Below are 20087 nucleotides of genomic sequence, written 5' to 3'. Positions count from 1 at the left end.
GCATATACATGATATAACTGCTGTTTCTTGCTAGAGAATTGCTACTGTAGTACTAAGGGAAAGTTACAAAACTCTTCAGAACATACTAAACAGCAAAGGGTGGATTCAACAATAAGAATGTGAGGAACAAGCCAAGGCTGAGCTATCATTTGTTGTTTTAGTACACACTAAGGATCAATTCTCTCACCCTCATCAGGGATTTTGTCTCATCTTTTTGTAGTTCTGATCCTTCATTCTTAGTTGAGCCTTCAAGTTCACTTTTTTCTACTATCTGCCTCTGTCTGGCCTTTTGTACATTTGGTCTTGGTCTTTGAAGTCGACCTCTCACTGGAAGAGTAATTTGGACAACACTTTGCTTTGTTTCTTGTGTGACCACATTCATCTTCTGAGTCCTAGAAAAAAGGACAAGGAGGAAGAGAGAGCTTGACTATAAAAAGTTGACAACTAGAAGAACATGTAACTTGAATTTCCTCCAGTAAACTCCCATGAAAATATTTTTTTCAAATCACTCAAGGGAAATATCTTCTCATCACAAAAACGTGTTATAAAAGTTCAGGGAGCCATGGGGGGGAAAAACATTATTTCAGGTTTGGAGATGTAGCCAAATGGAAAGTAGACATGGCCAGGGTAAAGCCTACAGCTAATCTCCAGCACAATAAAGATGAAACGATAAGGGGGTGTGGGAGCGGTGGAGCAGGAGTAACCTCATTTTAATTCTCAAATGTTAATAAACTTATATGATGTGCCTAAAATAACCTAATGTATAAAAGTCAGATGATGGGATGGTGGGTGCCAACAACAGAAGGAAGGGGAAGAAGCAGGAAGTGGAGGTTACACTTTAGTGAATACAAATTTCATTAAAAGGTTTATGGAAAGTAAAGTGTTCAGGGGATGGATGGTGGTGTTGCCTGCAAACAATGAGACAATGCTTTATGACTTATATCATTAGGTTTGTACAACTAAAAATGGTTAAGAATGGTAAATTGTACATTATGTATGTATTCTGCCAATTTTTTAAAAGGGAAGGAATTTTACCACATATACATATATATTTTAGTGTTCTACCTTCCATAAATCATAAACAGTTAACAAGAAAGAGAGAGAGAAAGAAAGAAAGAAAGAAAGAAAGAAAGAAAGAAAGAAAGAAAGAAAGGAAGGAAGGAAGGAAGAAAATGGCATTAAAAGATGTTCAATCCCATCTAATTTTCAATTTTAGGTGACCCCCCCCCTATGAATTAGACCAATTATTCTCTATAGCACTTGAAAAAAAATAAATGTTTTAAAGAAAAGCATCTCTTATCTTAGATTTTTAAGAAAATATCACTGTTTACCCAATAGGAACAACTAAGCCATTTTCCTGGTTTTGTGTTAACTGAGAATCCTCTTTAGGTTCACATGAATTTGGCAGTGAAGAATCCTTTTCAGTCTGCATGCATGGTAGTATCACAGCCTCCTCCTCATGACCCAATTTATCATTTTCTCTTGATGCCATTCGGGAAGGTACCTTCAGAAAGTTTAAAAAGAAAAAAATTCACAAGCTATAAGTGCAAGAATAAACTGGCCCATTCTTTGTGGACAACAGGGGCAGTATCTACTTCCTACCATGTAAACAAGAACATACATGTGCATACACATGGAGAAGGCTCAGGGTCATCCTCCACATATAAAAGATGAATAAAGCACTGGAAGTAAGATTGTATTCCAATAGGAAATTAAATTTTAAGTTCATTTTTTTGGAGGACATTGTTGGGCATTGAAATCAGGTCCTCAAGCATGCAACGCAAATACTCTATCACTGAACTAACTTTTAATTATTTTTCTTTCTTTCTTTCTTTTTTTTTTTTTAAAGATAGAGTCTCACTGTATAGCTCTGGCTGCCCTGGAACTCCCTCTGGTTCTCAGTGTTGAGATTAAAGACAGGTGCCACACACCTGGCTCCTGAATTTCCTTACACTGAAAGGAACTCACTTTGCTGCCTATTTTCGAGCTAGCCTTGACCTGCAGCTCTCCAGCTTTAGCCTCTTAGACAGCTAGAACTATAAAGTACAGACCGTACCACACCTAAGTTTAGCCTTAAATACTCTAGTATATAACCACATTAAAAATCCTTTTTTTTTTTTTGTACTGAGCCCAACAGTTTAACATATTATGTTAAGCAGAAATATCTGATGCTAAGGGATGCTGGCAATTGTGGAATGTAATACTAATACATCTATATGTATATATTCAAAATTGCTAGATTAATTAGGGAGGAAAAAGGAATGGGATACAGGGCTCTCACGTTTTGATTATCTTGACAATCTCAAGATTGTCAGAAACTCTAAAATGAAATGTTACCATTCCAATTGGCTTTTAGTTTTTGTTTCGTCCTTGTAGTCCTGGGGTTAAACCTAGGACCTCACAGATGTTAGGAAAGCTTTCCTCTGTTGGGCTCTATTCTCACAGCCTTTCTTCTTAACTTCTACTTTGAGACAGGTTCTCATTAAGTTTGCCCAGGCTGGCCTTGAACTCACACTATAATCTAGGCAAACCTTGAACTTGTGATCTTTGTTTCCCAAGTAACTAGGATTACAGGTCTGCATACCAGGCCTGGCTAAATTGAATGTATTTTAAAGTACTTTTTAGAATTAAAATTCATATTTTGCACTTTAGAATAATTCTTTGTATTTTTGTACTTTCTCTAACTTTGTGAAAGTTAAACTACTTTTCCTATTTTATTTTATGTGTACGAGTGTTTAGCCTCAATGTATGTCTGTGCATCACATGTATACAGTGCCCACAGAGGCCAGAAGAGGGCCTTAGATCCCCTGGGGCTGGAGTTGCAGATGGTAGTGAGCCACCATGTGAGGTCTTCTGGAAGAGCAGTCAGTGTACTTAACAGCTAGGACATCTCACCAGCCCCCCAGCATTTCATTTTTCATGTTGCCTTAATAACAGTGAAATAAAGCACTATATTCCCATTTTTCCTGAGGAACTCAGTACATCATTTGGCTATGGTGATCTCACCAGAATGTCAAGCAGAACCTAAAATGTTTTTGATGCCTTCCAAAACACACATTTGCCCATATTTCCCTACCAAATAACCAATATTTTAACATAAACTATATGGAATAACAAAGCACACTATGCATAGAACAATACTATAGACATTAAAACTACATGAACTTTTGATGGTTTAATAACCATAGTAACAACAAACAACAAAACCCACAGACAAACCTCCCCCTTAATCTTCACTCACATGTTGAGAAGAGGGAGAATCAGCTTGTTCACTGTCCTGCTGTAACACAATGGTCTCCATTTTGTCTGCTTCTGATTTCTTCCCAAGTACACAGTGTTCTGCTTCTGCGGTTGCTCTCTTTAAAGCTGCTCTTGATAAGTTTGGTTTTGGTTTTTTGAATCGATTTCTCAGAAAAGGAGCTGGTTTAACTTCGAGTGGCTTCTGTTCTTGAGGAAGAGATTTGCTTTTGGAACAAGGATTATCAAATGATTAGAATGAGTTGAAGTATGAAAGTGAGTGAACTGAGGACAACCTTAGGGACTGGCAGTAAGCTTTTAATTGTTTTTGTTTTGTTTTTAGACACGGTTTTTCATTGTAACCTAGGCTAGCTTGAAATCTGCTCTATTAGGCCAGGCTGGCCCTCAACTGTCCTTCATCCTCCAGCCTCTACCTCACAAGTGTGGGGATTACAAGCATGCACCCTCATATCTGCATCTGTCTAATTCTATTTTTTAAGGCGGAAAAAAATGGAACTATCCATTAAACTCTGAAAACCATTGAGTTAAACAATCCAGGTACAAGCCTATCATTTTTTGCATGAAGAAAGTACTGGTCAAACCCATATTGACTTACGAGTATGTGTTACATAAAATTTGTTAATAAATCTCACCACTGGCTATCTATCAGAATGGCCTTAATCCTTTCTTCCAATCTTCCATAAACTATCTTAAAACTTGTAACACTATCCAATTTATGTTATGGCTTGAAAGCTCACTTGCTAATTTAACATAATCAGCAAAGAGAACTTCACATTCTTTTTCTTTAAAGGCACACAGACCTACACACTTGTACCTTAAGTTAGTATCTGAAAAGTGCTCTAGGACATCTGGAAGTGGTATCCCTGGTTCTGTTTCATGGTGTCCAGAACTCTGTGACGAAGACTCCACATGACTTAAGTGACTTGACACTTCCTTGTCAGTATTTTCTTTTTCTTCCACAAATGTAGGCATCACTGATATTTTACTGCTGATAGTCTAGAGAAAAGAATCACAACACATCATCAAAAACAGAAATCCTATAAGCATTTCATATATTTTAAACAAAAGCTTATTTCCAAAACAGTGATTTAAAAATACAAAGGCTTATTTTCAACTGTTAAATTAAAAATCACAAATATGAAAACTTAAAATCCAGAAATCCCTTCCTTCATATTGTATATTATGACTACTCCAAATCTCACAGATAACACACACACACACACACACACACACACACACACACACACACACACACGTTAAGAAGAAATCTTCAAAAATGTTAAGTGTATGAACTACAAACAATAGGAACAGTAAAGTGTCAGAGAAAATAGAAACATATGCAGCCTATGTTTATACTAAGGTTGCTACAAATTCAGTCCAATTTCCTCTATGTATTTTTATCTAAATGAGCAACTTCAAACTGCCATTAGGATTAGTAACTTTTTAAGTGACTACACCAGTTCTTGAAGAACCTGAGACAAAAAGATTAGGGCTGGAAAAGATTTTAAATTTTTAGTAGCGATGTTAAGTATTTTGGACTTAAGGGTAACAATGTTAAATTATTTTGGTAACCTTGCTGAGGAATGTTTTCAAACATTGTAAGATGGAGAAATACATACTCTTCTATCCAGTGAAGGCCCGGAGCTGCAGTTGTCACTGCTGCTCTGAATTCCCTCTGCCTCGGGCTGCCTTGAGATATGCTCCTCTAGTTCATGTTCTCCTGGAGCAGCATCTACTTTTTCTGTTTTTTCTAAGTCTGCCACCATTTCCTTTCCAGATCCTCTCTCCCAACAGACAGAACTCTCTCCTGCTCCCTTCAAATCTCCATTAGTTTCCTCAACGGCAGTCGTCTGTCCTGACGCCATGACTACCGAGGAAGCGTCTCCTTCTCCAGTGTCTTTCGGGTCGAGCTCCTTTTCTTCCACAGCACTCCCCTCCACTCCCGCCTTCTCTCTGCTTGTGCTGCCGCATGGACAGACCCCACCAGCCAGCTGCTCTGCAGCTGCCACTGCCGGCCCTCTTTGGGAAGTTTCCCCTCCAGTCTCCTTCAGGTGTGTTTCCACTTCACCCACGGTTTGGGCCTCCTCTGCCTCCTTTATTGGTGCAGGTATTTTTCGTCTTTCAGTTTCTTCTGAATATGCCTCCCTTTTCTCAGTGCTATCAATCATATCTGGTGTCCTGTCTCTTGTGGGCAACTCTTTTCCAGTTTCTTGCAAGCCTGTCTCTGGTTCACTAATTGGACCGACCTCCCTGGGGCCATTTTCCTGTGGACATATTTCTCTTCTTCCAGTTTCTTCCAAATTTGTATAAATTTCCTCTGTGGTATCAATCAGCTCTGGCACCTTCTCCATAGGAGAAATCTCATTTAAAGATGCTTTCAAACCTGTCTCTGCTTCCATAGGGATGTCAATCATTTCTGCTGCCGTCTCCCCTGGGGAAATCTCTCTTCCAATTGTTTCCAACCCTATCTCCATTTCCACAGTGACATCCGTCATCTCTGACATCTCCATATTAGAAGATGTGTCAGTTCTTCCAGTGTCTTTGAAATCTGATTCCAATTCCCTAGTGGAAGGAGAAGCAGAAAGAGCAGCAATAGTTACATTTGCTATCTTCTCCCTTGGGGAAGTGTCTGGTCTTGCAGTTTCTTCCAAGGTTACTGCTATTTCTCCAGAAACAGGAATCTCCTCTGGTACCCCTTCCCTGGAGGTCATTCTTTTTCTTCTTGTGTTTGGTTTTGGTTTTGGTTTTTGAAATCGAGTCCTTAGAACTGGAGCTAGATTCAGTTTACTTGCTTTCTTGCTCTCGTGAATACTACAAAAGAAGAGAGACAAATTTTAATCCAGACACCAGTTGAACAGATGACAGTTAAAGAAATCCTATAGAAACACTAAAAACTCTCAAGATTTGCCAAACGAGGTGGCATACGCCTTTAATCTCAGAACTCAGGAGGTAGAAGCTGAAGGATTTCTGTGACTCTGAGGCCAGCCGGGTCTACAGAGTGATATCCAGGACAGCCAGGGTTATATGGAGAAACTCTGTCTCAAAAATATGAAAATAAAATAAAATTTTAATGATATACAAGACCCAGCATGGTAGAACACGCCTTTAATCCCAGCACTCAGGAGGTAGAGGCAGGTGGAGCTCTGTGAGTTTACACAGAGTGTTCTAGGACAGCCTGATCTACACAGAGAGACCCTGATTTTTTTGTTTTATGTTTTTAAAATAAATAAATAAAAGCATATAGAAGGACTGAGGTTGTAGTTCAGTGGTAGACTACATGCTGAACATGTACTATGCCCTGAGTTTACTCACAGTACAAAAAAAGGAAGAGGAGGAGGAGGAGGAGGAGGAGGAGGAGGAGGAGGAGGAGGAGGAGGAAGAGAAGAAAAAGAAGAAGAAGAAGAAGAAGAAGAAGAAGAAGAAGAAGAAGAAGAAGAAGAAGAAGAAAATTAATCAAGTCTCACGAATGTCTCTCTAGATAGAACTGGAAAATAAACGAGAGAAACAATCCAATTAGTTGAAATTACAACAGAATTTTACAATAATTACTTGTATCTATTTATGGCTAGACACATGTAGAGAATGTTAATGAGGTCAATCAGAGTACCAGCTGACTGTGCTTGAATAGTGACCCTCAATGACCCCTCTGTAATTGTTACTTCATCCTAGACAAATAATGGCTAGGAAAAACTCTGCAGAAATTTGCAATCATGCTAGCTCAAGTTGCATCTGGTACTTTGACCTCTGTACTCCTACCATCTTTTACCTAGACATACACAGTCACAACAGACCTGCTGACCTCAATAGCTAGATGGAAGTATGACTCAAGTAAGAAAATGTCTTATGACTAAGAACAAGATCTACCCTTTATACTTTTATAAGACAATTTAAAAGAAGATTTCTGTTACTATAGTTTAAGAGCACATGCTCTCAAGATAGAAGGATAGAAAACGTATTTTGCTGAATTCTACTTACATACAATCAACCATTTACATCAAGCGCTTTGCTCTCCAGAAGAGCAGCACTCTTTGATTTGTATTTTAATCATCACAACAGATGGCAAATCCAGTAAAATATACAAAGGGAGCTTTTAAGTAAGGTCATTAGTGGGGAGAAGTAGAGTACAGCTTTAGTCCTAGCACTCTGAAGAGGCAAGTGGATCAAACTCAGTTCAAACTCAGCCTGGTCTCCACAGCCAGTTCTAGGCCAGCCAATACTACACAGTGGGGGGATTTGGGGGGGATATGAAGGGGAACAACGAGTGACAGGATGAAGAAGAGGAGGAGAAATGAAAGAAAAAGGAAAGGTCATTGAATTGTGTGTGCTGAAATCCCAGCACTTGGGCTGTGGAGGCATGAGGTTTACAGACCTGAGGACTGCCTGGGCTACTTAACCAGACTCTGGAAAGATAGAGGCAGGAAGAAGAGAAGGGAAAGAGAAGGAGAAAAAACAGTCATTCATCTTGGGTACAAGCTACACCAAATGAAAACTAGATTTACTCAGCAGGTCAGGCTGAACAAGTGCATCACCATATACTCAGCTTTAAAAAGATTTGGGACAACAGATGGCCCAGAGGGTAAAGAGCTCGCCCTGCAGACTTGATGAGCTGAGGGTGATTCCCCGAACCCAAGACAGAAGGAGAAAGACTTGTGAAACTTGCTCTCTAACATGCCATAGCACATGAATACCAACACACACACACACACACACACACACACACACACACACACACTGAATAGGAACAAATAAATGTTAAGTTTTTACAAAGTTTCATTGAAAACAGCTTGCAGGAAGAGAATCTGAAGAGCAGATGAAGGTGTACAGCTGAATAGGATGAAAAAATAAACTCTACCTGAAACTGACCAGCTTCACCACACACACACACACACACACACACACACACACACACACACAGTACATAAACAGTAAAAATTGATTAGTCTAACCCTCAGACAAGGCAAGCTGCAAACAAGACTCTCAGATAAGCCCAGCCCCCCAGAAGCAGCAGAGACCAGAAGAGCTGCCTTGAAAAGCCCGGACCAATTGATGCACACTGTCTAATCTGTTGAGCTACCAGCAGGCCGTGCAGTGTGCTCCAGATCCCTAGCTTTTATGAGCTGTCACCAATGCTGGGGTGCGTCTTGGTGACATAGCTGTCTTTGAGTCATTTCTGCTCCTGTAAGCAACCCCTAACCTATACTCTTATACGTAATTCCAATAAAATTCATCAGTTCACCAAACTGGACATTGGTGCAACAATTTGGTCTCTCAAGAGCTCCCTATCTAGGGTGATCGGATGTGAATGTGTTGCATCTCCCCAGTAAAAGTCTGTCACACAACAACAGCAGAATAGCTATGGCTCAGGAATCTGACTAAATCAAAATAGTTAACAGAAAGGAACATTCCTAACACAAAGTCCATAGTAAAAGACATGTCAACTACCCTGATCTGATATATTTGTATATATGAATTAAAATGTCAGCACTATACTCTATTATTATAATTACTATGTCCATTAAAAGTAATATATTTTTGAAAAGACATATTAATGAAAAGACAAACATTGCTTCTTAGGAAAAAGAACTTCAATATTTACTTTTCTATGGGAAAGATGCCTGAATACAGGCATTAAGATCAACCTCCCATGGTACTTATTAACAACAAAAATGTTAAAACCTATTTGGAGTAACTAAACAGTATCTGTTGTCCACTTTTGGAAGATGATAGCTAATGAAAAGTAAAGAAAAATTTAGCAGAGTCCACTCAAGTGCCAAACCACCTCCCACCAACAAATGAGCCTGGGATCATTAAGCAGTACAAGCAATGTCTGTCGAGGGCCACTATATCAAAGTTAAAAAAAAAAAGACAAAGTAAAAGGGCACATTTCATTAGTTATTTCTCCTGCTTAAAATAACTACCTTTCAAAAAAAAGCTCACAAAAAAAAAAAAAAAAAAAAAAAAAAAAACTACCTTTCACGTGAGTTTGATAACAGAAGGCAGATCCTTAGGAAGAAGACAGCCTTCTGAACTATATTTAACTGAGACACTTACAGCTATCATGAACTTTAATAAATGATAATATTAAGTCCTAAATTATTAGAAATCAAAAAAAGGAAATTTAATAGTAATGGAAGATGTTCATTTCACAGTGTCATTTATGATTCTCTTCACTTTTCTAAGCAGCAGCTAAGACAAAACAGTATGCTCTGAAGGTGGGGGAGGAACACTGAGAGTTAAAGGTTTATGTGGGGATTGGGTTGGGGGATGGAGGAAGAGAGAATGGAGCAGACTGACCAAAACTGAAAATGTATCAAGAGCCCGATGGAAACCTACAACTCTGTAAGCTAACTGCACACACACACACACACACACACACACACACACATACACACACAAAAAAAATACATTTTAAGGAATTTTAACACAGGCACCTTGTATGGGCAGACAATGCTTTCACAAGGACATGGTTTATTAAATGAACCATCTTAGGGCCAGATATGAGATACTTCTTTATGAAGTTATCAGTCAGGAAGGTTCTAGAGGCCCCTCAACCAACTAAAGCTATCACCACTGCTCTTGGCTGCTCACAATAACTAGATGGTAAGACCCCATTGCTAAAGATACAATACACTCTCATTATAGGACATAGAGAAACCAATTTGAACTGACCAGAAAGCCTCCTCTCTGCTGGCTACTTTTCACAGTGTGGGAAGATGCTATGCAGGCACTGGGAGAAGAAATTCCGATATTGGTGAAATTATTAAGGCCACTCCACGTAGTTAAAAGGGAGGTTTATTTTGTGGGGTAACTTACAAGTAAAGGGATAGGTTACAGGGTCTGGGAAAGGTGCAGTCTGGCGGTGTTCTCTGGAGAACTCTGCTTGGTCTACCTCCAGCGTCCAGGGTCCTGGAACCGAGAGAGCCAGCACATCTGGACCTCGGGTCTTCAGGGTCCTCCCTTGGCCCCGCCTTGTAGGCGTGACAGTTACTGAAGCCTCAATGGGGGTTGAAACTTCCAGATCAAAGCTGGAATGGCTACCCACTACATTCCAGTATGGTCTTACCCAGTGAACCTTGAAGGCTGTAATACTGACCTGCCAGGCAAGATGTGCCCAATGGTGCAACACTGTCATAAGTGTGTGTGTGTGTGTGTGTGTTCACACATGCACATGTGTGAGAACTAATCACTTTCTGATTGGATTTGAGACCTACATCACAAGAGGGAAGTCATGTCTGGTATTGGAAACCTGCTCAAAAGCTCATCACTGAGGAGGTTATAGGCCCTAGCTGGGGACCTTCCACTGCTGTTTCCCTAAAAGGACACGATGTCAACTGTCTTCTGAGTCTATCAAGGCTGCCATCCGCTTTGGTCAGAGGTTTCTTGCTGCAGTGGGCAACAGGGAATTCAGAAATACCTGATCAAAGTGTTCACAATAAATGACTGTTGAGTGCTGGGCCCGAAATGGAACACCTATAGGAACTCCCTTAAGACTTAGGGAAGTTCATGAAGACGGGATAGAAAGAATGTAAGCGCTGAAAGATGAGGAAGGGTGCAGCAAAACACGTCATCTGGACACGGCACAGCCTCTGTCCTCATGAACGCACTGTAGCTATGGTGACCTGCCCAAGAGTAAGCTAACAAGACGACAAGTCAACATTCCAGCAGCAGCACTAACTGGACTCAGGGTTTCCAAAGCAACAAAGAAAACTGGAGAGGGCATAAGGATAAAAACAGATGGGAGATACAGGGGAGGAGGTCACAGGGGGACTGGGAAGAGGGAGTCAGGGGTGGGTAAGATCGAGATATATTGCAAACATGTTTGAAACCATCAAAGACTACTGGGCCCCAAGACAGCTTAGCTGGTAAAGGCGCTTGCCACCAAGTCTGATGACCTGATCCCCTGGACATACATTTGTCATGAAAGCAGACAAACTGACAGGAATAAGTCAAGTGTGTGTGCACACACCTGTAATTCCAGTACCTGGAAGAGGGTGGAGGAACAGAAGTTTATGGCCATCCTCAGCTACGTGAGCTTGAAGCTAACCTGAACTACATCAGTCTCAAATCACCTCCAAATACATACCTACATACTTAGTTGAAGTATACAAGATTTTAAATATCCTGGACTAAGTTTCAAAGAAATACTTACTACTTTATCTAAGAATTTTTTAAGTGTTCTTCGTTCTGAGATGCCTTCCCTTCTCCAATAGAATCTTGAACAGGACAGAGTGTTCAGAGTAGAGAAAATGGGGAAACTGCCTATTATCTATACATAAGTCAAAATTAGATAAAACACAGAAACTCAGAATTGTTTCCAAGGCTCCTGGATGTTTAAAGGCCAGAAGTATCACATGGTAAAACAGTAAAGACACTGCCTTTACAGAGGGAAGTTGCTAATGTCAGGCTGGATATTAATTACAAATATCCAGAAACTGCTTGGTGGTATGCACCTATAGTCCAATTGCATGGGAGATGGTGGCAGAGGGTGAGGAAAACGTTCTGGGAGAGTTGCCCTTGTCCACCACCACCTGCACCTCGAGTGGGCAGCTCAATACAGCCAACCCCACTGGCAGAGGTGTGGATGAGCCAGCCAGGAAGTTTGTGAGTATGGGCTAACCATCCCCATTACTGATCTGTCATGTGGCAGCATGAGCTGGAGAGAGCTGACCCTGAAGTCATAAGGGTGGGAGAGCTGGCCTTGTCCCCCACCAGCTGCAACACTTGGGAGAACAGGTCCTGCACCTTGCCTGGGCAGCACAATAGAGCCAATCCTGTTGGTAGAGGTGTGAGTGAGCCAGCCCCAATGTTGTGAGCATGGGAGAGCCATCCAATCTCATCTGTCCGTGGTCCCATGCTCAGGGGAAAGATGTCCTTCTTCCTACCCCACCCCACACTCAACCTCACCATCAATGCCTGAGGCAGGTGGGAGAGCTGACCTTGCCCCTCATCAGCTGCAGCACCGGCAGAGTGGCCCTTTGCCATGCCTGGGCAACACAGTAGAGCTGACCCTGAAGGTGAAGGTGAGGGGATCTGACCCTGACGCCAAGAAAACAGGAGACCTGGCCCACCCCTTATTCACTGTTGCAAGGGGTGAACTCGCCAGGACAATGCAGAAGAGCTCACCTTGGTGGTGAGGACAGGGGAGAGCTGGCAAGCTGACCAACCCCGCAACCACCCAGGCCTAGAATCAGGGTTATGTGTTGGCCAACTTCACATCCACCTCATCTGTGATCCGATGGAGCACATGAAGGGACTGTACCCAAAGCTGCAGGATCTCCACAACACAGTCAACAGCAGGACAACCAAGAGGAGTCCCAGTGAGGGGCCAGCACTGATAGTGTAGCAGAAACCAGAGACCTCGAACCAGACCAATGCCTCTCTGTAATGAACACTTGCAAGTAAAGACACATGGACAAAAGGGTTCACTGTGTGACTCACTGTGTCACACTACAGCTTCCATGATGACACTGATTTTTTTCCTTCTCTCTCTCTCTTTTTTTTCTTTTCGTTTTCTCTTAAATTTCATTTTATTTTGGGAGGGAGGTTGCAAGGGCAGAAGGTGGATACAAAGAGATGAGGAAGTGAATGGGATGGAGATGTGTGATGTGAAAGACAGAAAGAATAAATAAAAAGGAGAAAAAAATGTGCAATAAATATTCAATACACTCAAAATGATACCTGGGTGATTAAATCATGTTTAATTACATCTTATGTAATTAAAATGTGTAATTTTTATAACAATTGGTTTTTATATTTTTGCTTTTATGTGAAATGTAATATTTTAAATACAAATTAAAGAAAGTATTTTTTGGTTTAAAAAAAAGGGAAAAGTTCAAGGTCATTCTTATCTACACAGTGAGTTCACAGCAACCCTAGGCTACATGAGATCCTCTCTCAAAAAAATAAAACAAAGAAACAAACAAATAAGTAAATTTTTAAAAGTAACCAGGATTCTAGAACTCAGTAAACACTCAAAAACTTAATTAATTTTCTTCTAAGACACCATAATCTAGATAATATAAATACAAAACCAATCTGTCAGATAACTACAAATAAAATCTATTATCAGAGATGTGTAATAAGGAAGGAAGTTCTACAGGGCACAGTAGTAGTCAAACAGTTGAAGGGAACTAAGAAGAAATAATAGATGAAGCAAGAAATAAAGGAATTCCTTCATTTCCTAGCCTTTCCTTTCAGGTTAGATGCTATTTAAACAGGTCTATGAAAATACATCATAGGCCAGACTTTACATGTAAATGTTAGAGAACAGATACATAGAAGTCCATGCTGTTATCTCTACATCTACATGCTTCAAATAGTACCAAACCATAAACATCCTAGTAATTCCATCAATCTGGTTTGGTAAAATAATAAACAGCAACTTTGGCTATGAAAAGGATGTGCTTTACAATCTAACAGATCTAATTTTAGAAAAATCAAACATTACCAAAAGTAGCATTTCTATTTGGATACAGACACCTAATTAATATGCTTGTTAAATGAAAAGCCTAGTCCTATTAACTCAGATCCTAGTTTATATTAAATAGCTTTCTTCAAATCATCTTTAACTTAGGAACTAACATGCAAAGTTATTCCTACACAGTTTTTGAATAAAGCTATACATATATTATCACCTGTACATTTATTTAATGTGAGGGTGGGGCACAGGCATCACCACATGCACATGGAGGTCAGAGGACAACCTGTGGGAGTTCCTTCTCTTGCTGTCTCATGTGGGATCCAGAGATCGGACGTGACAGCAAGTGCCTCTTTACCCAGCAAGCCATCTCACCAACCTCTTACACTTTTTAGGGTTTTTTTTTTTTTTTTTTAAGATTTTTAAGTGTGTGTGTGTGTGTGTGTGTGTGTGTGTGTGTGTGTATGCATGTGTATATATACATACATATATTACATGCATTCAGGTGCCCAATGAGGTCAGAGGGCATCAAAATCAAATGCCTTAGAACTGGAACTGCAATCAGTTGTGAGCGGTGGTGTGGTGCTGGGAATCAAACCTGGCTCATCTACAAGAGCAGTATGCAATCTTAAGAGCTGAGCCTTGTCTCTAGCACCATAAATATTGCTAAACATAATCGAAATTGATACACAGACACAGAGGCCAGTTAGTTTGTTTCTGGGGGTCAGTGAGACAGCTCAGGAGGTAAAGCACTTCCTTCTAAGTTTGGTAACCTGAGTTCCATTCCCAGGTAATGAACGCACTGTGGGAAGAGGGAACTGATGCCCAAAAGTTGTCCACAGACCTCCCTGGCACGCATACAGTCCATGTCTATCTTAAAGCACAGAATAAATAAACATAATTAATTTTATTTGTTTAAAACAATTTATTGAGCTCTAAAGCCTTACTAAGAATTTCTAAATTATATAACTGATAAACAATGCTTACCTTGGATGTTCATTAAGAACCTTGGGCTCATCAGACTGCACACTTTCCAAAGGATCCTTTTTTTCAGGCTGTGGTATGACATCTTCACACTGAAAGTTCTTAACTGACTCATTTTCCATTTGTTGAAGAATCTTAGTAACAAAGTTTGTAATATTTTAGATTTCACAATGAAACATAAAACTTTTAAAATTTTTACTGAAAAATCTATCTTAGCCAGGTATGATGATGCGTATTCTGGCACTTGGGAGGTAAATGCAGAAGATGCAAACAAGCCAGGGCTACACAGGGAACTTGAGAACAACCCAACTACAAAATATCCTATCTCATTTGTATAAAGAAAATGGTAAAAAACGTCAAAATTATAAAATAACAGTCAAAAAGCACATTTTAACGTTTTTCCTTTAGCTATCTTGAATATTCCATAAGTCCCATCTTTACCATGTCTTAAAGTCCTATTCTTTTCTGTCCTATCAGAAAGCAACGCTTCAGATTCATCTACTTCCGACCGTTTCCATCTCACTTGTCAGAATCCTTCCCAGTGCTTGCACTTCTAAATTCTTGTTGTTGTAAGTACGTAAGAGACTAAGAAAATAACGACACACGGGGCAGGGATATAGCGCAGCTAGTGAGAGTGCTGGGCTCCCTCCACAGCACCACACAAAAATGGGCATGGTGGGGCATGCCCACACACTTAGCACTTGGGCGGAGGCAGAAGGATCGGAGTTCAAGGTTATCAGTTACACAGTGAGATGGAAGCCAGCTGGGGCTACATGAGACTCTGTCTAAGATATAAAAAAATTAAATTATAGCAGAAAGAAACGAAATCTTAAGTCATGCTAACTCTTTGCTTTCTTCCAAAGACTATATAAATAATCTAAAACCCCATGAGTCAGGGATATGGTTTAGTAGCAAGAATGCTTTCTTAGCATGAAAGAGACCTAAGGTTTGGTCTTCTACACCTGTGTGTGTCTCTGTCTCTTGTCTGCCCCTCTCTCTCTCTCTCTCTCTCTCTCTCTCTCTCTCTCTCTCTCTCTCTCTCTCTCATACACACATACACACACACACACACACACACACACACACACACACACACTTCATTATCTGGTTTTGGAATTATACTTAAAAGGAGCACTTTTTTGTTTAAGCCAATGTTAAAACTCACATATATGACTATCTTTTCAGAAGGAGACTGAGAATGTGGCTCAAGGGTAGAGTGCTTGCCTAGCATGCTTGAGAACCTGGGCTCAATCTGAAGCACAAGGAAAAACCAAGTCCACATATGAGGTAAGTTGAGAGCAGACCAAGAGTCATGTGTACAATGCTCAAATATCTAAATGATTTAACAATAAACAAAACTCCTCACTATGAGATTTTGGCCACAAATATAATAAATGACACACATAAGCTTATTTTAAAAGAGTGAAAGCTTACATTAAGGCTTATATACTTGCTTAATAAATGTTCTCAGAATCAACATACTTACCACAACACAGGATTCATTTTGTTCTCTATCAACACAGGATTCATCTTTATTCTTCTCTATTCTTTTTTCCTGTGGTGTAAGAATTTCTTTTCTTTCTGCAGCTTTCTGTATATTTGGCCTTAGTCTTTGCATTCGGCCCCTCATTAGTTGTACAGGTCTTAAGACCTTTGGTTGACCATCTTCCTGTACACAAGATTTTTCACTCAAACTATAACCACAAAGAAATGAAAGTATGATTACAGCAAAGTCACAAAGTTATATAAATAAGTAAATCATGTTAAATAGGAAGCATTTTTCAAGTATCCTCAAGAACATCTAGAAAAATATTCACTATACATCTACAGCCTGCTCTTTCAAACAGACGATTCTGGAAGCCTAGCTATAAAAACCTCTTGAACAGATATCACCTCATCCCCCTCCCAACAGACAAATCTGCCTCTGCCAATATGCCTTCCCTATCACTGACAATGAAAATGTAACTGCAAAGCAGAACTCACTGTCACAGCTGATGGTAAGAAAATCATATGCTATCACCACACTTCTCTGACATTCCGTATAAATACATAAAATATATCTCCCAGCCAGATCCTGTGCATAATAATGAAGAAACATATGGCCAAATGCTAAAAACCATATGGGAAGAAATAGATGAACACCTTAAGCAAAGACCCTGATAAACAGCTTAGCAAAATGTTCTTCACTGTTGATCTTGACAGACATAATTATAGGCATTGAAAGAAAGTGAATCCTCCAAAAAATAGGTGATATTAAGGTCCTTGGGAGAATCAAGAAAAATGTTATCCCATCCCTCATTTCCCATTAATGTATCCATTAACGTTGCATAATAAGTTGTAAGTCTTTAAAAAAGCATCAAAATCTCACTCTAAAAATGGAAAAAATCTGTATCAATCCAATATGTGACACTATACTTCTCTTTCAGGACATCACTACATAATGCTTAATAAAATAATAAGTTTATTAAGGTACACAATATTTTGAGGAACACAATACCACTACATTTCCTCTCTTTTTGTCTAAAATTAAAAAAAGCTTATAACTAATACAAGAAAAACTATATCCAGTAAGTATATACAATATACACAGTCAAAAATTACATTAATGATGTCTAGTCCATTAACATTTGACAGATCAGATTAAAAAACTCCATTATATATATTAACAATGTCCAGTCCAGTAACATTTGACAAATTCAGACAAAAAAATTTCATTACTTATCTTATTTAAAACAAGTAGTTCCTTTTTAAAAGTAGATTCCATAATCTCCCTTTTTATCTTATCATAACCATATTCTCTCTTTTTTCTTTTCATAATACATTCAGTAGTCTACCTTTTGTTATTTTTATATCTTCCCCTTTTTAATAATCAGTGCCGACTTAACAGAACAGCATCTCACTGAATAGCCCAGAATCTCCTGCTCACAATTATATTTGGAGACAGACTGTCTTATATCCATATCTAGTTAAATATTCCTTTAGAAATCACTTGCGGAGCTGGAGAGATGGCTCAGTGGTTAAGAGCACTGACTGCTCTCCCAGAGGTCCTGAGTTCAATTCCCAGCAACAACATGGTGGCTCACAACCATCTGTAATGAGATCTGGTGCCCTCTTCTGGCCTGCAGGGATACATGCAGGCAGAACACTGTATACAAAATAAATAAACAAATCTTTAAAAAAAAAAAATCACTTGCTACAAATACAATCCACAAACATATCTTGATCACTCATTGATTTGACAATACTTATTAGAAAATGTTAGTAAATTGAAGGAAGCACAAAATTTGAACTCAATGTATTTATAGGATCATTTAAAAATTTTATTTCGGGTGGTGCTTTTAATTCCAACATTCAAGAGGCAGATCTCTATGAGTTCGAGGCCAGCCTGGTTCCAGGATAGCTACATAGAGAAAACCTGTCTCAAAAACACAAAACCCAATCCCACCCCTCAAAACTTTATTTACTTATTTTTGAGACTGGTCTCCTGTACCACAGCTGGCCTCAAAAATCACTCTGAGATGAGGATAATCTTGAAGGTCCACATCTCTTACCTCTACCTCTCCACTGCTGGCATCACAGCACATGCCACCACACCTGGCTTACGTGAGGCTCCTGATTGAACCCAGAGCTTCATACACACTAATCAGATAGAGCCCTAGACCTACCCATACCATCATTTCTAGTCTATAACATCAAGCATACAGAGCATTATTAAAATTTCTTGCAACTATCTATAATGAAAACAGACTCGAAGTACCCTAGTTGAAAATTCAGTCTTTATTAAAAAGAAAACTAATAATTACAACCAATCCTGAAGATCATTTCTTCCCAAGTACTTACTCAGACACCATTTCAGCACCCAGGTTCTCTCTTTCTGTGTTCTCTGTCCCAAAATTTTCAGGTATTTCAGTCATTCTCCCCATTTCCACGTGATTCTGTAAATATAATGTTTTACATTTAAGCTACTTAAAATAAAATGTTTCACTGAATGAGAATTAAAATGAAGTAATCTTGAGTATTTATATTTATAACAAAGCAATTTTCTAAAAATTCTAAATACAGATCAAAGTATTACAAAACACACAATCTTATACATGGTGAGAAGGCCCTGGCCAACATGAAGAGTCTTTAAAACATTCATATTCATTGACCACTAATACCATTTTAAGGAAGAAACTGAAGAGGCTAGGTATGGTAGCATATGCCTCTAATCCCAACACTTGGGAGACAGAGGCAGGTAGATCTTTCTGGGTTTGAGGTAAGCATGGTCTATACATAGAGTTTCAGACAAACCAAAGCTATACACTGAGACCTTGATTAAAAAAAAAAAAAAGAAAAATAATTGAGGAGTCCAAAGGAAAAGAGGCTTGCTACTAATCCTTACAGCCTAACTTTAATCTCTAAGAACCACATAATGGAATGAGAAAACTAACTCCTTGGCAGGATATCCTCTGACCCCAGCCCCATCTCACCCACACACACTATGTAATTTTTTAAAAATTTAACAGAAGTAATTGAAAAACAAAAATACTAGAATGTTCACAATATTATATTAAGTGGCCTACATTGTTAACATAAGTTTTCCAAAAATGAAACAATGGTTAAGTAAATGCAGCTACACTACATTGCTAAAGTATTATTTAAAAATGTTTTCTAGCCGGGCAATAGTGGCGCACATCTTTAATCCCAGTGCTGAGGAGGCAGAGGCAGGTGGATCTCAGTGAGTTCAAGGCCAGCCTGGTCTACAGAGCGAGATCCAAGACAGGCACCAAAACTACACAGAAGAAACCCCGTCTCGGAAAAAAAAAAAAAGTATAATAAAAAAAAGTATTTTCTAAAGACAGCCCACACTCTAAAGGAAACACATGAAACGAAGATTAATAAGAACAAATCTAATTTTACGTTTTTGTATTTTCCTATTAGTAACAGAGTTTGAAATTACAAGCTAAATATTTTATTTGTAATTATTTAGAAAATATTTTTATAACTTTAATTTCCAGGCATCTCTTAAACCACACCTTTTCAGCTGAAGTTTCTGAGGGTGAATTCTTGCTCCTTTCATCTTGTTTATCTTGTGAAACAACTGATTTCTTCCCAACTGCCCTTGACAGATTAGGTTTAGGTCTCTGGAATCGACTTCTTGATTTTGGTTTAACATTTTCTGCTTGTTCAGTCTCTCTAAAAAAAAAAGAAAACAAAAAAGGATATTATTTGAATTGCAACCAACGCGTAGTCACAATCAAATAAAACTCTAAAAAGCTGGAAAATAAGACAGCTGGAATTCAAACAGCTCCTTAGAGCCCTGAAGATTAGCACAGCAAAGGAAGCTGAAAGAGAGACTTACTCTACTAGATGTTAAAAATATACCAACATCAGTAATTAAGATGTATAGTGGTACCAAAAGATATATAAACATGTAAATGAAACA

The 20087-nt window shown here is 39.0% G+C and overlaps 1 protein-coding gene across 1 annotated transcript in view; it reads right to left on the bottom strand.

The window, feature by feature from the left end:
• Bdp1 (B double prime 1, subunit of RNA polymerase III transcription initiation factor IIIB) overlaps positions 1 to 20087 on the bottom strand; it is a 97172-nt gene that overhangs the window by 41091 nt on the left and 35994 nt on the right. The window contains exons 13-21 of the mRNA XM_059276294.1: positions 19678 to 19837; positions 18500 to 18594; positions 16146 to 16353; positions 14663 to 14793; positions 4878 to 6069; positions 4073 to 4254; positions 3242 to 3464; positions 1332 to 1504; positions 188 to 392 (exon numbers count right to left, since the gene is read on the bottom strand). Coding sequence (XP_059132277.1) covers positions 188 to 392; positions 1332 to 1504; positions 3242 to 3464; positions 4073 to 4254; positions 4878 to 6069; positions 14663 to 14793; positions 16146 to 16353; positions 18500 to 18594; positions 19678 to 19837 — 2569 coding nt within the window. The remainder of the gene's footprint in view (positions 1 to 187; positions 393 to 1331; positions 1505 to 3241; positions 3465 to 4072; positions 4255 to 4877; positions 6070 to 14662; positions 14794 to 16145; positions 16354 to 18499; positions 18595 to 19677; positions 19838 to 20087) is intronic.

Source organism: Peromyscus eremicus, chromosome 11 (assembly GCF_949786415.1).
Source record: "Peromyscus eremicus chromosome 11, PerEre_H2_v1, whole genome shotgun sequence".
Lineage (NCBI taxonomy): Eukaryota > Metazoa > Chordata > Mammalia > Rodentia > Cricetidae > Peromyscus > Peromyscus eremicus.
The sequence above is the reverse complement of the archived record's forward strand: the minus strand, read 5'-3'. Positions and strand labels throughout refer to the sequence as shown.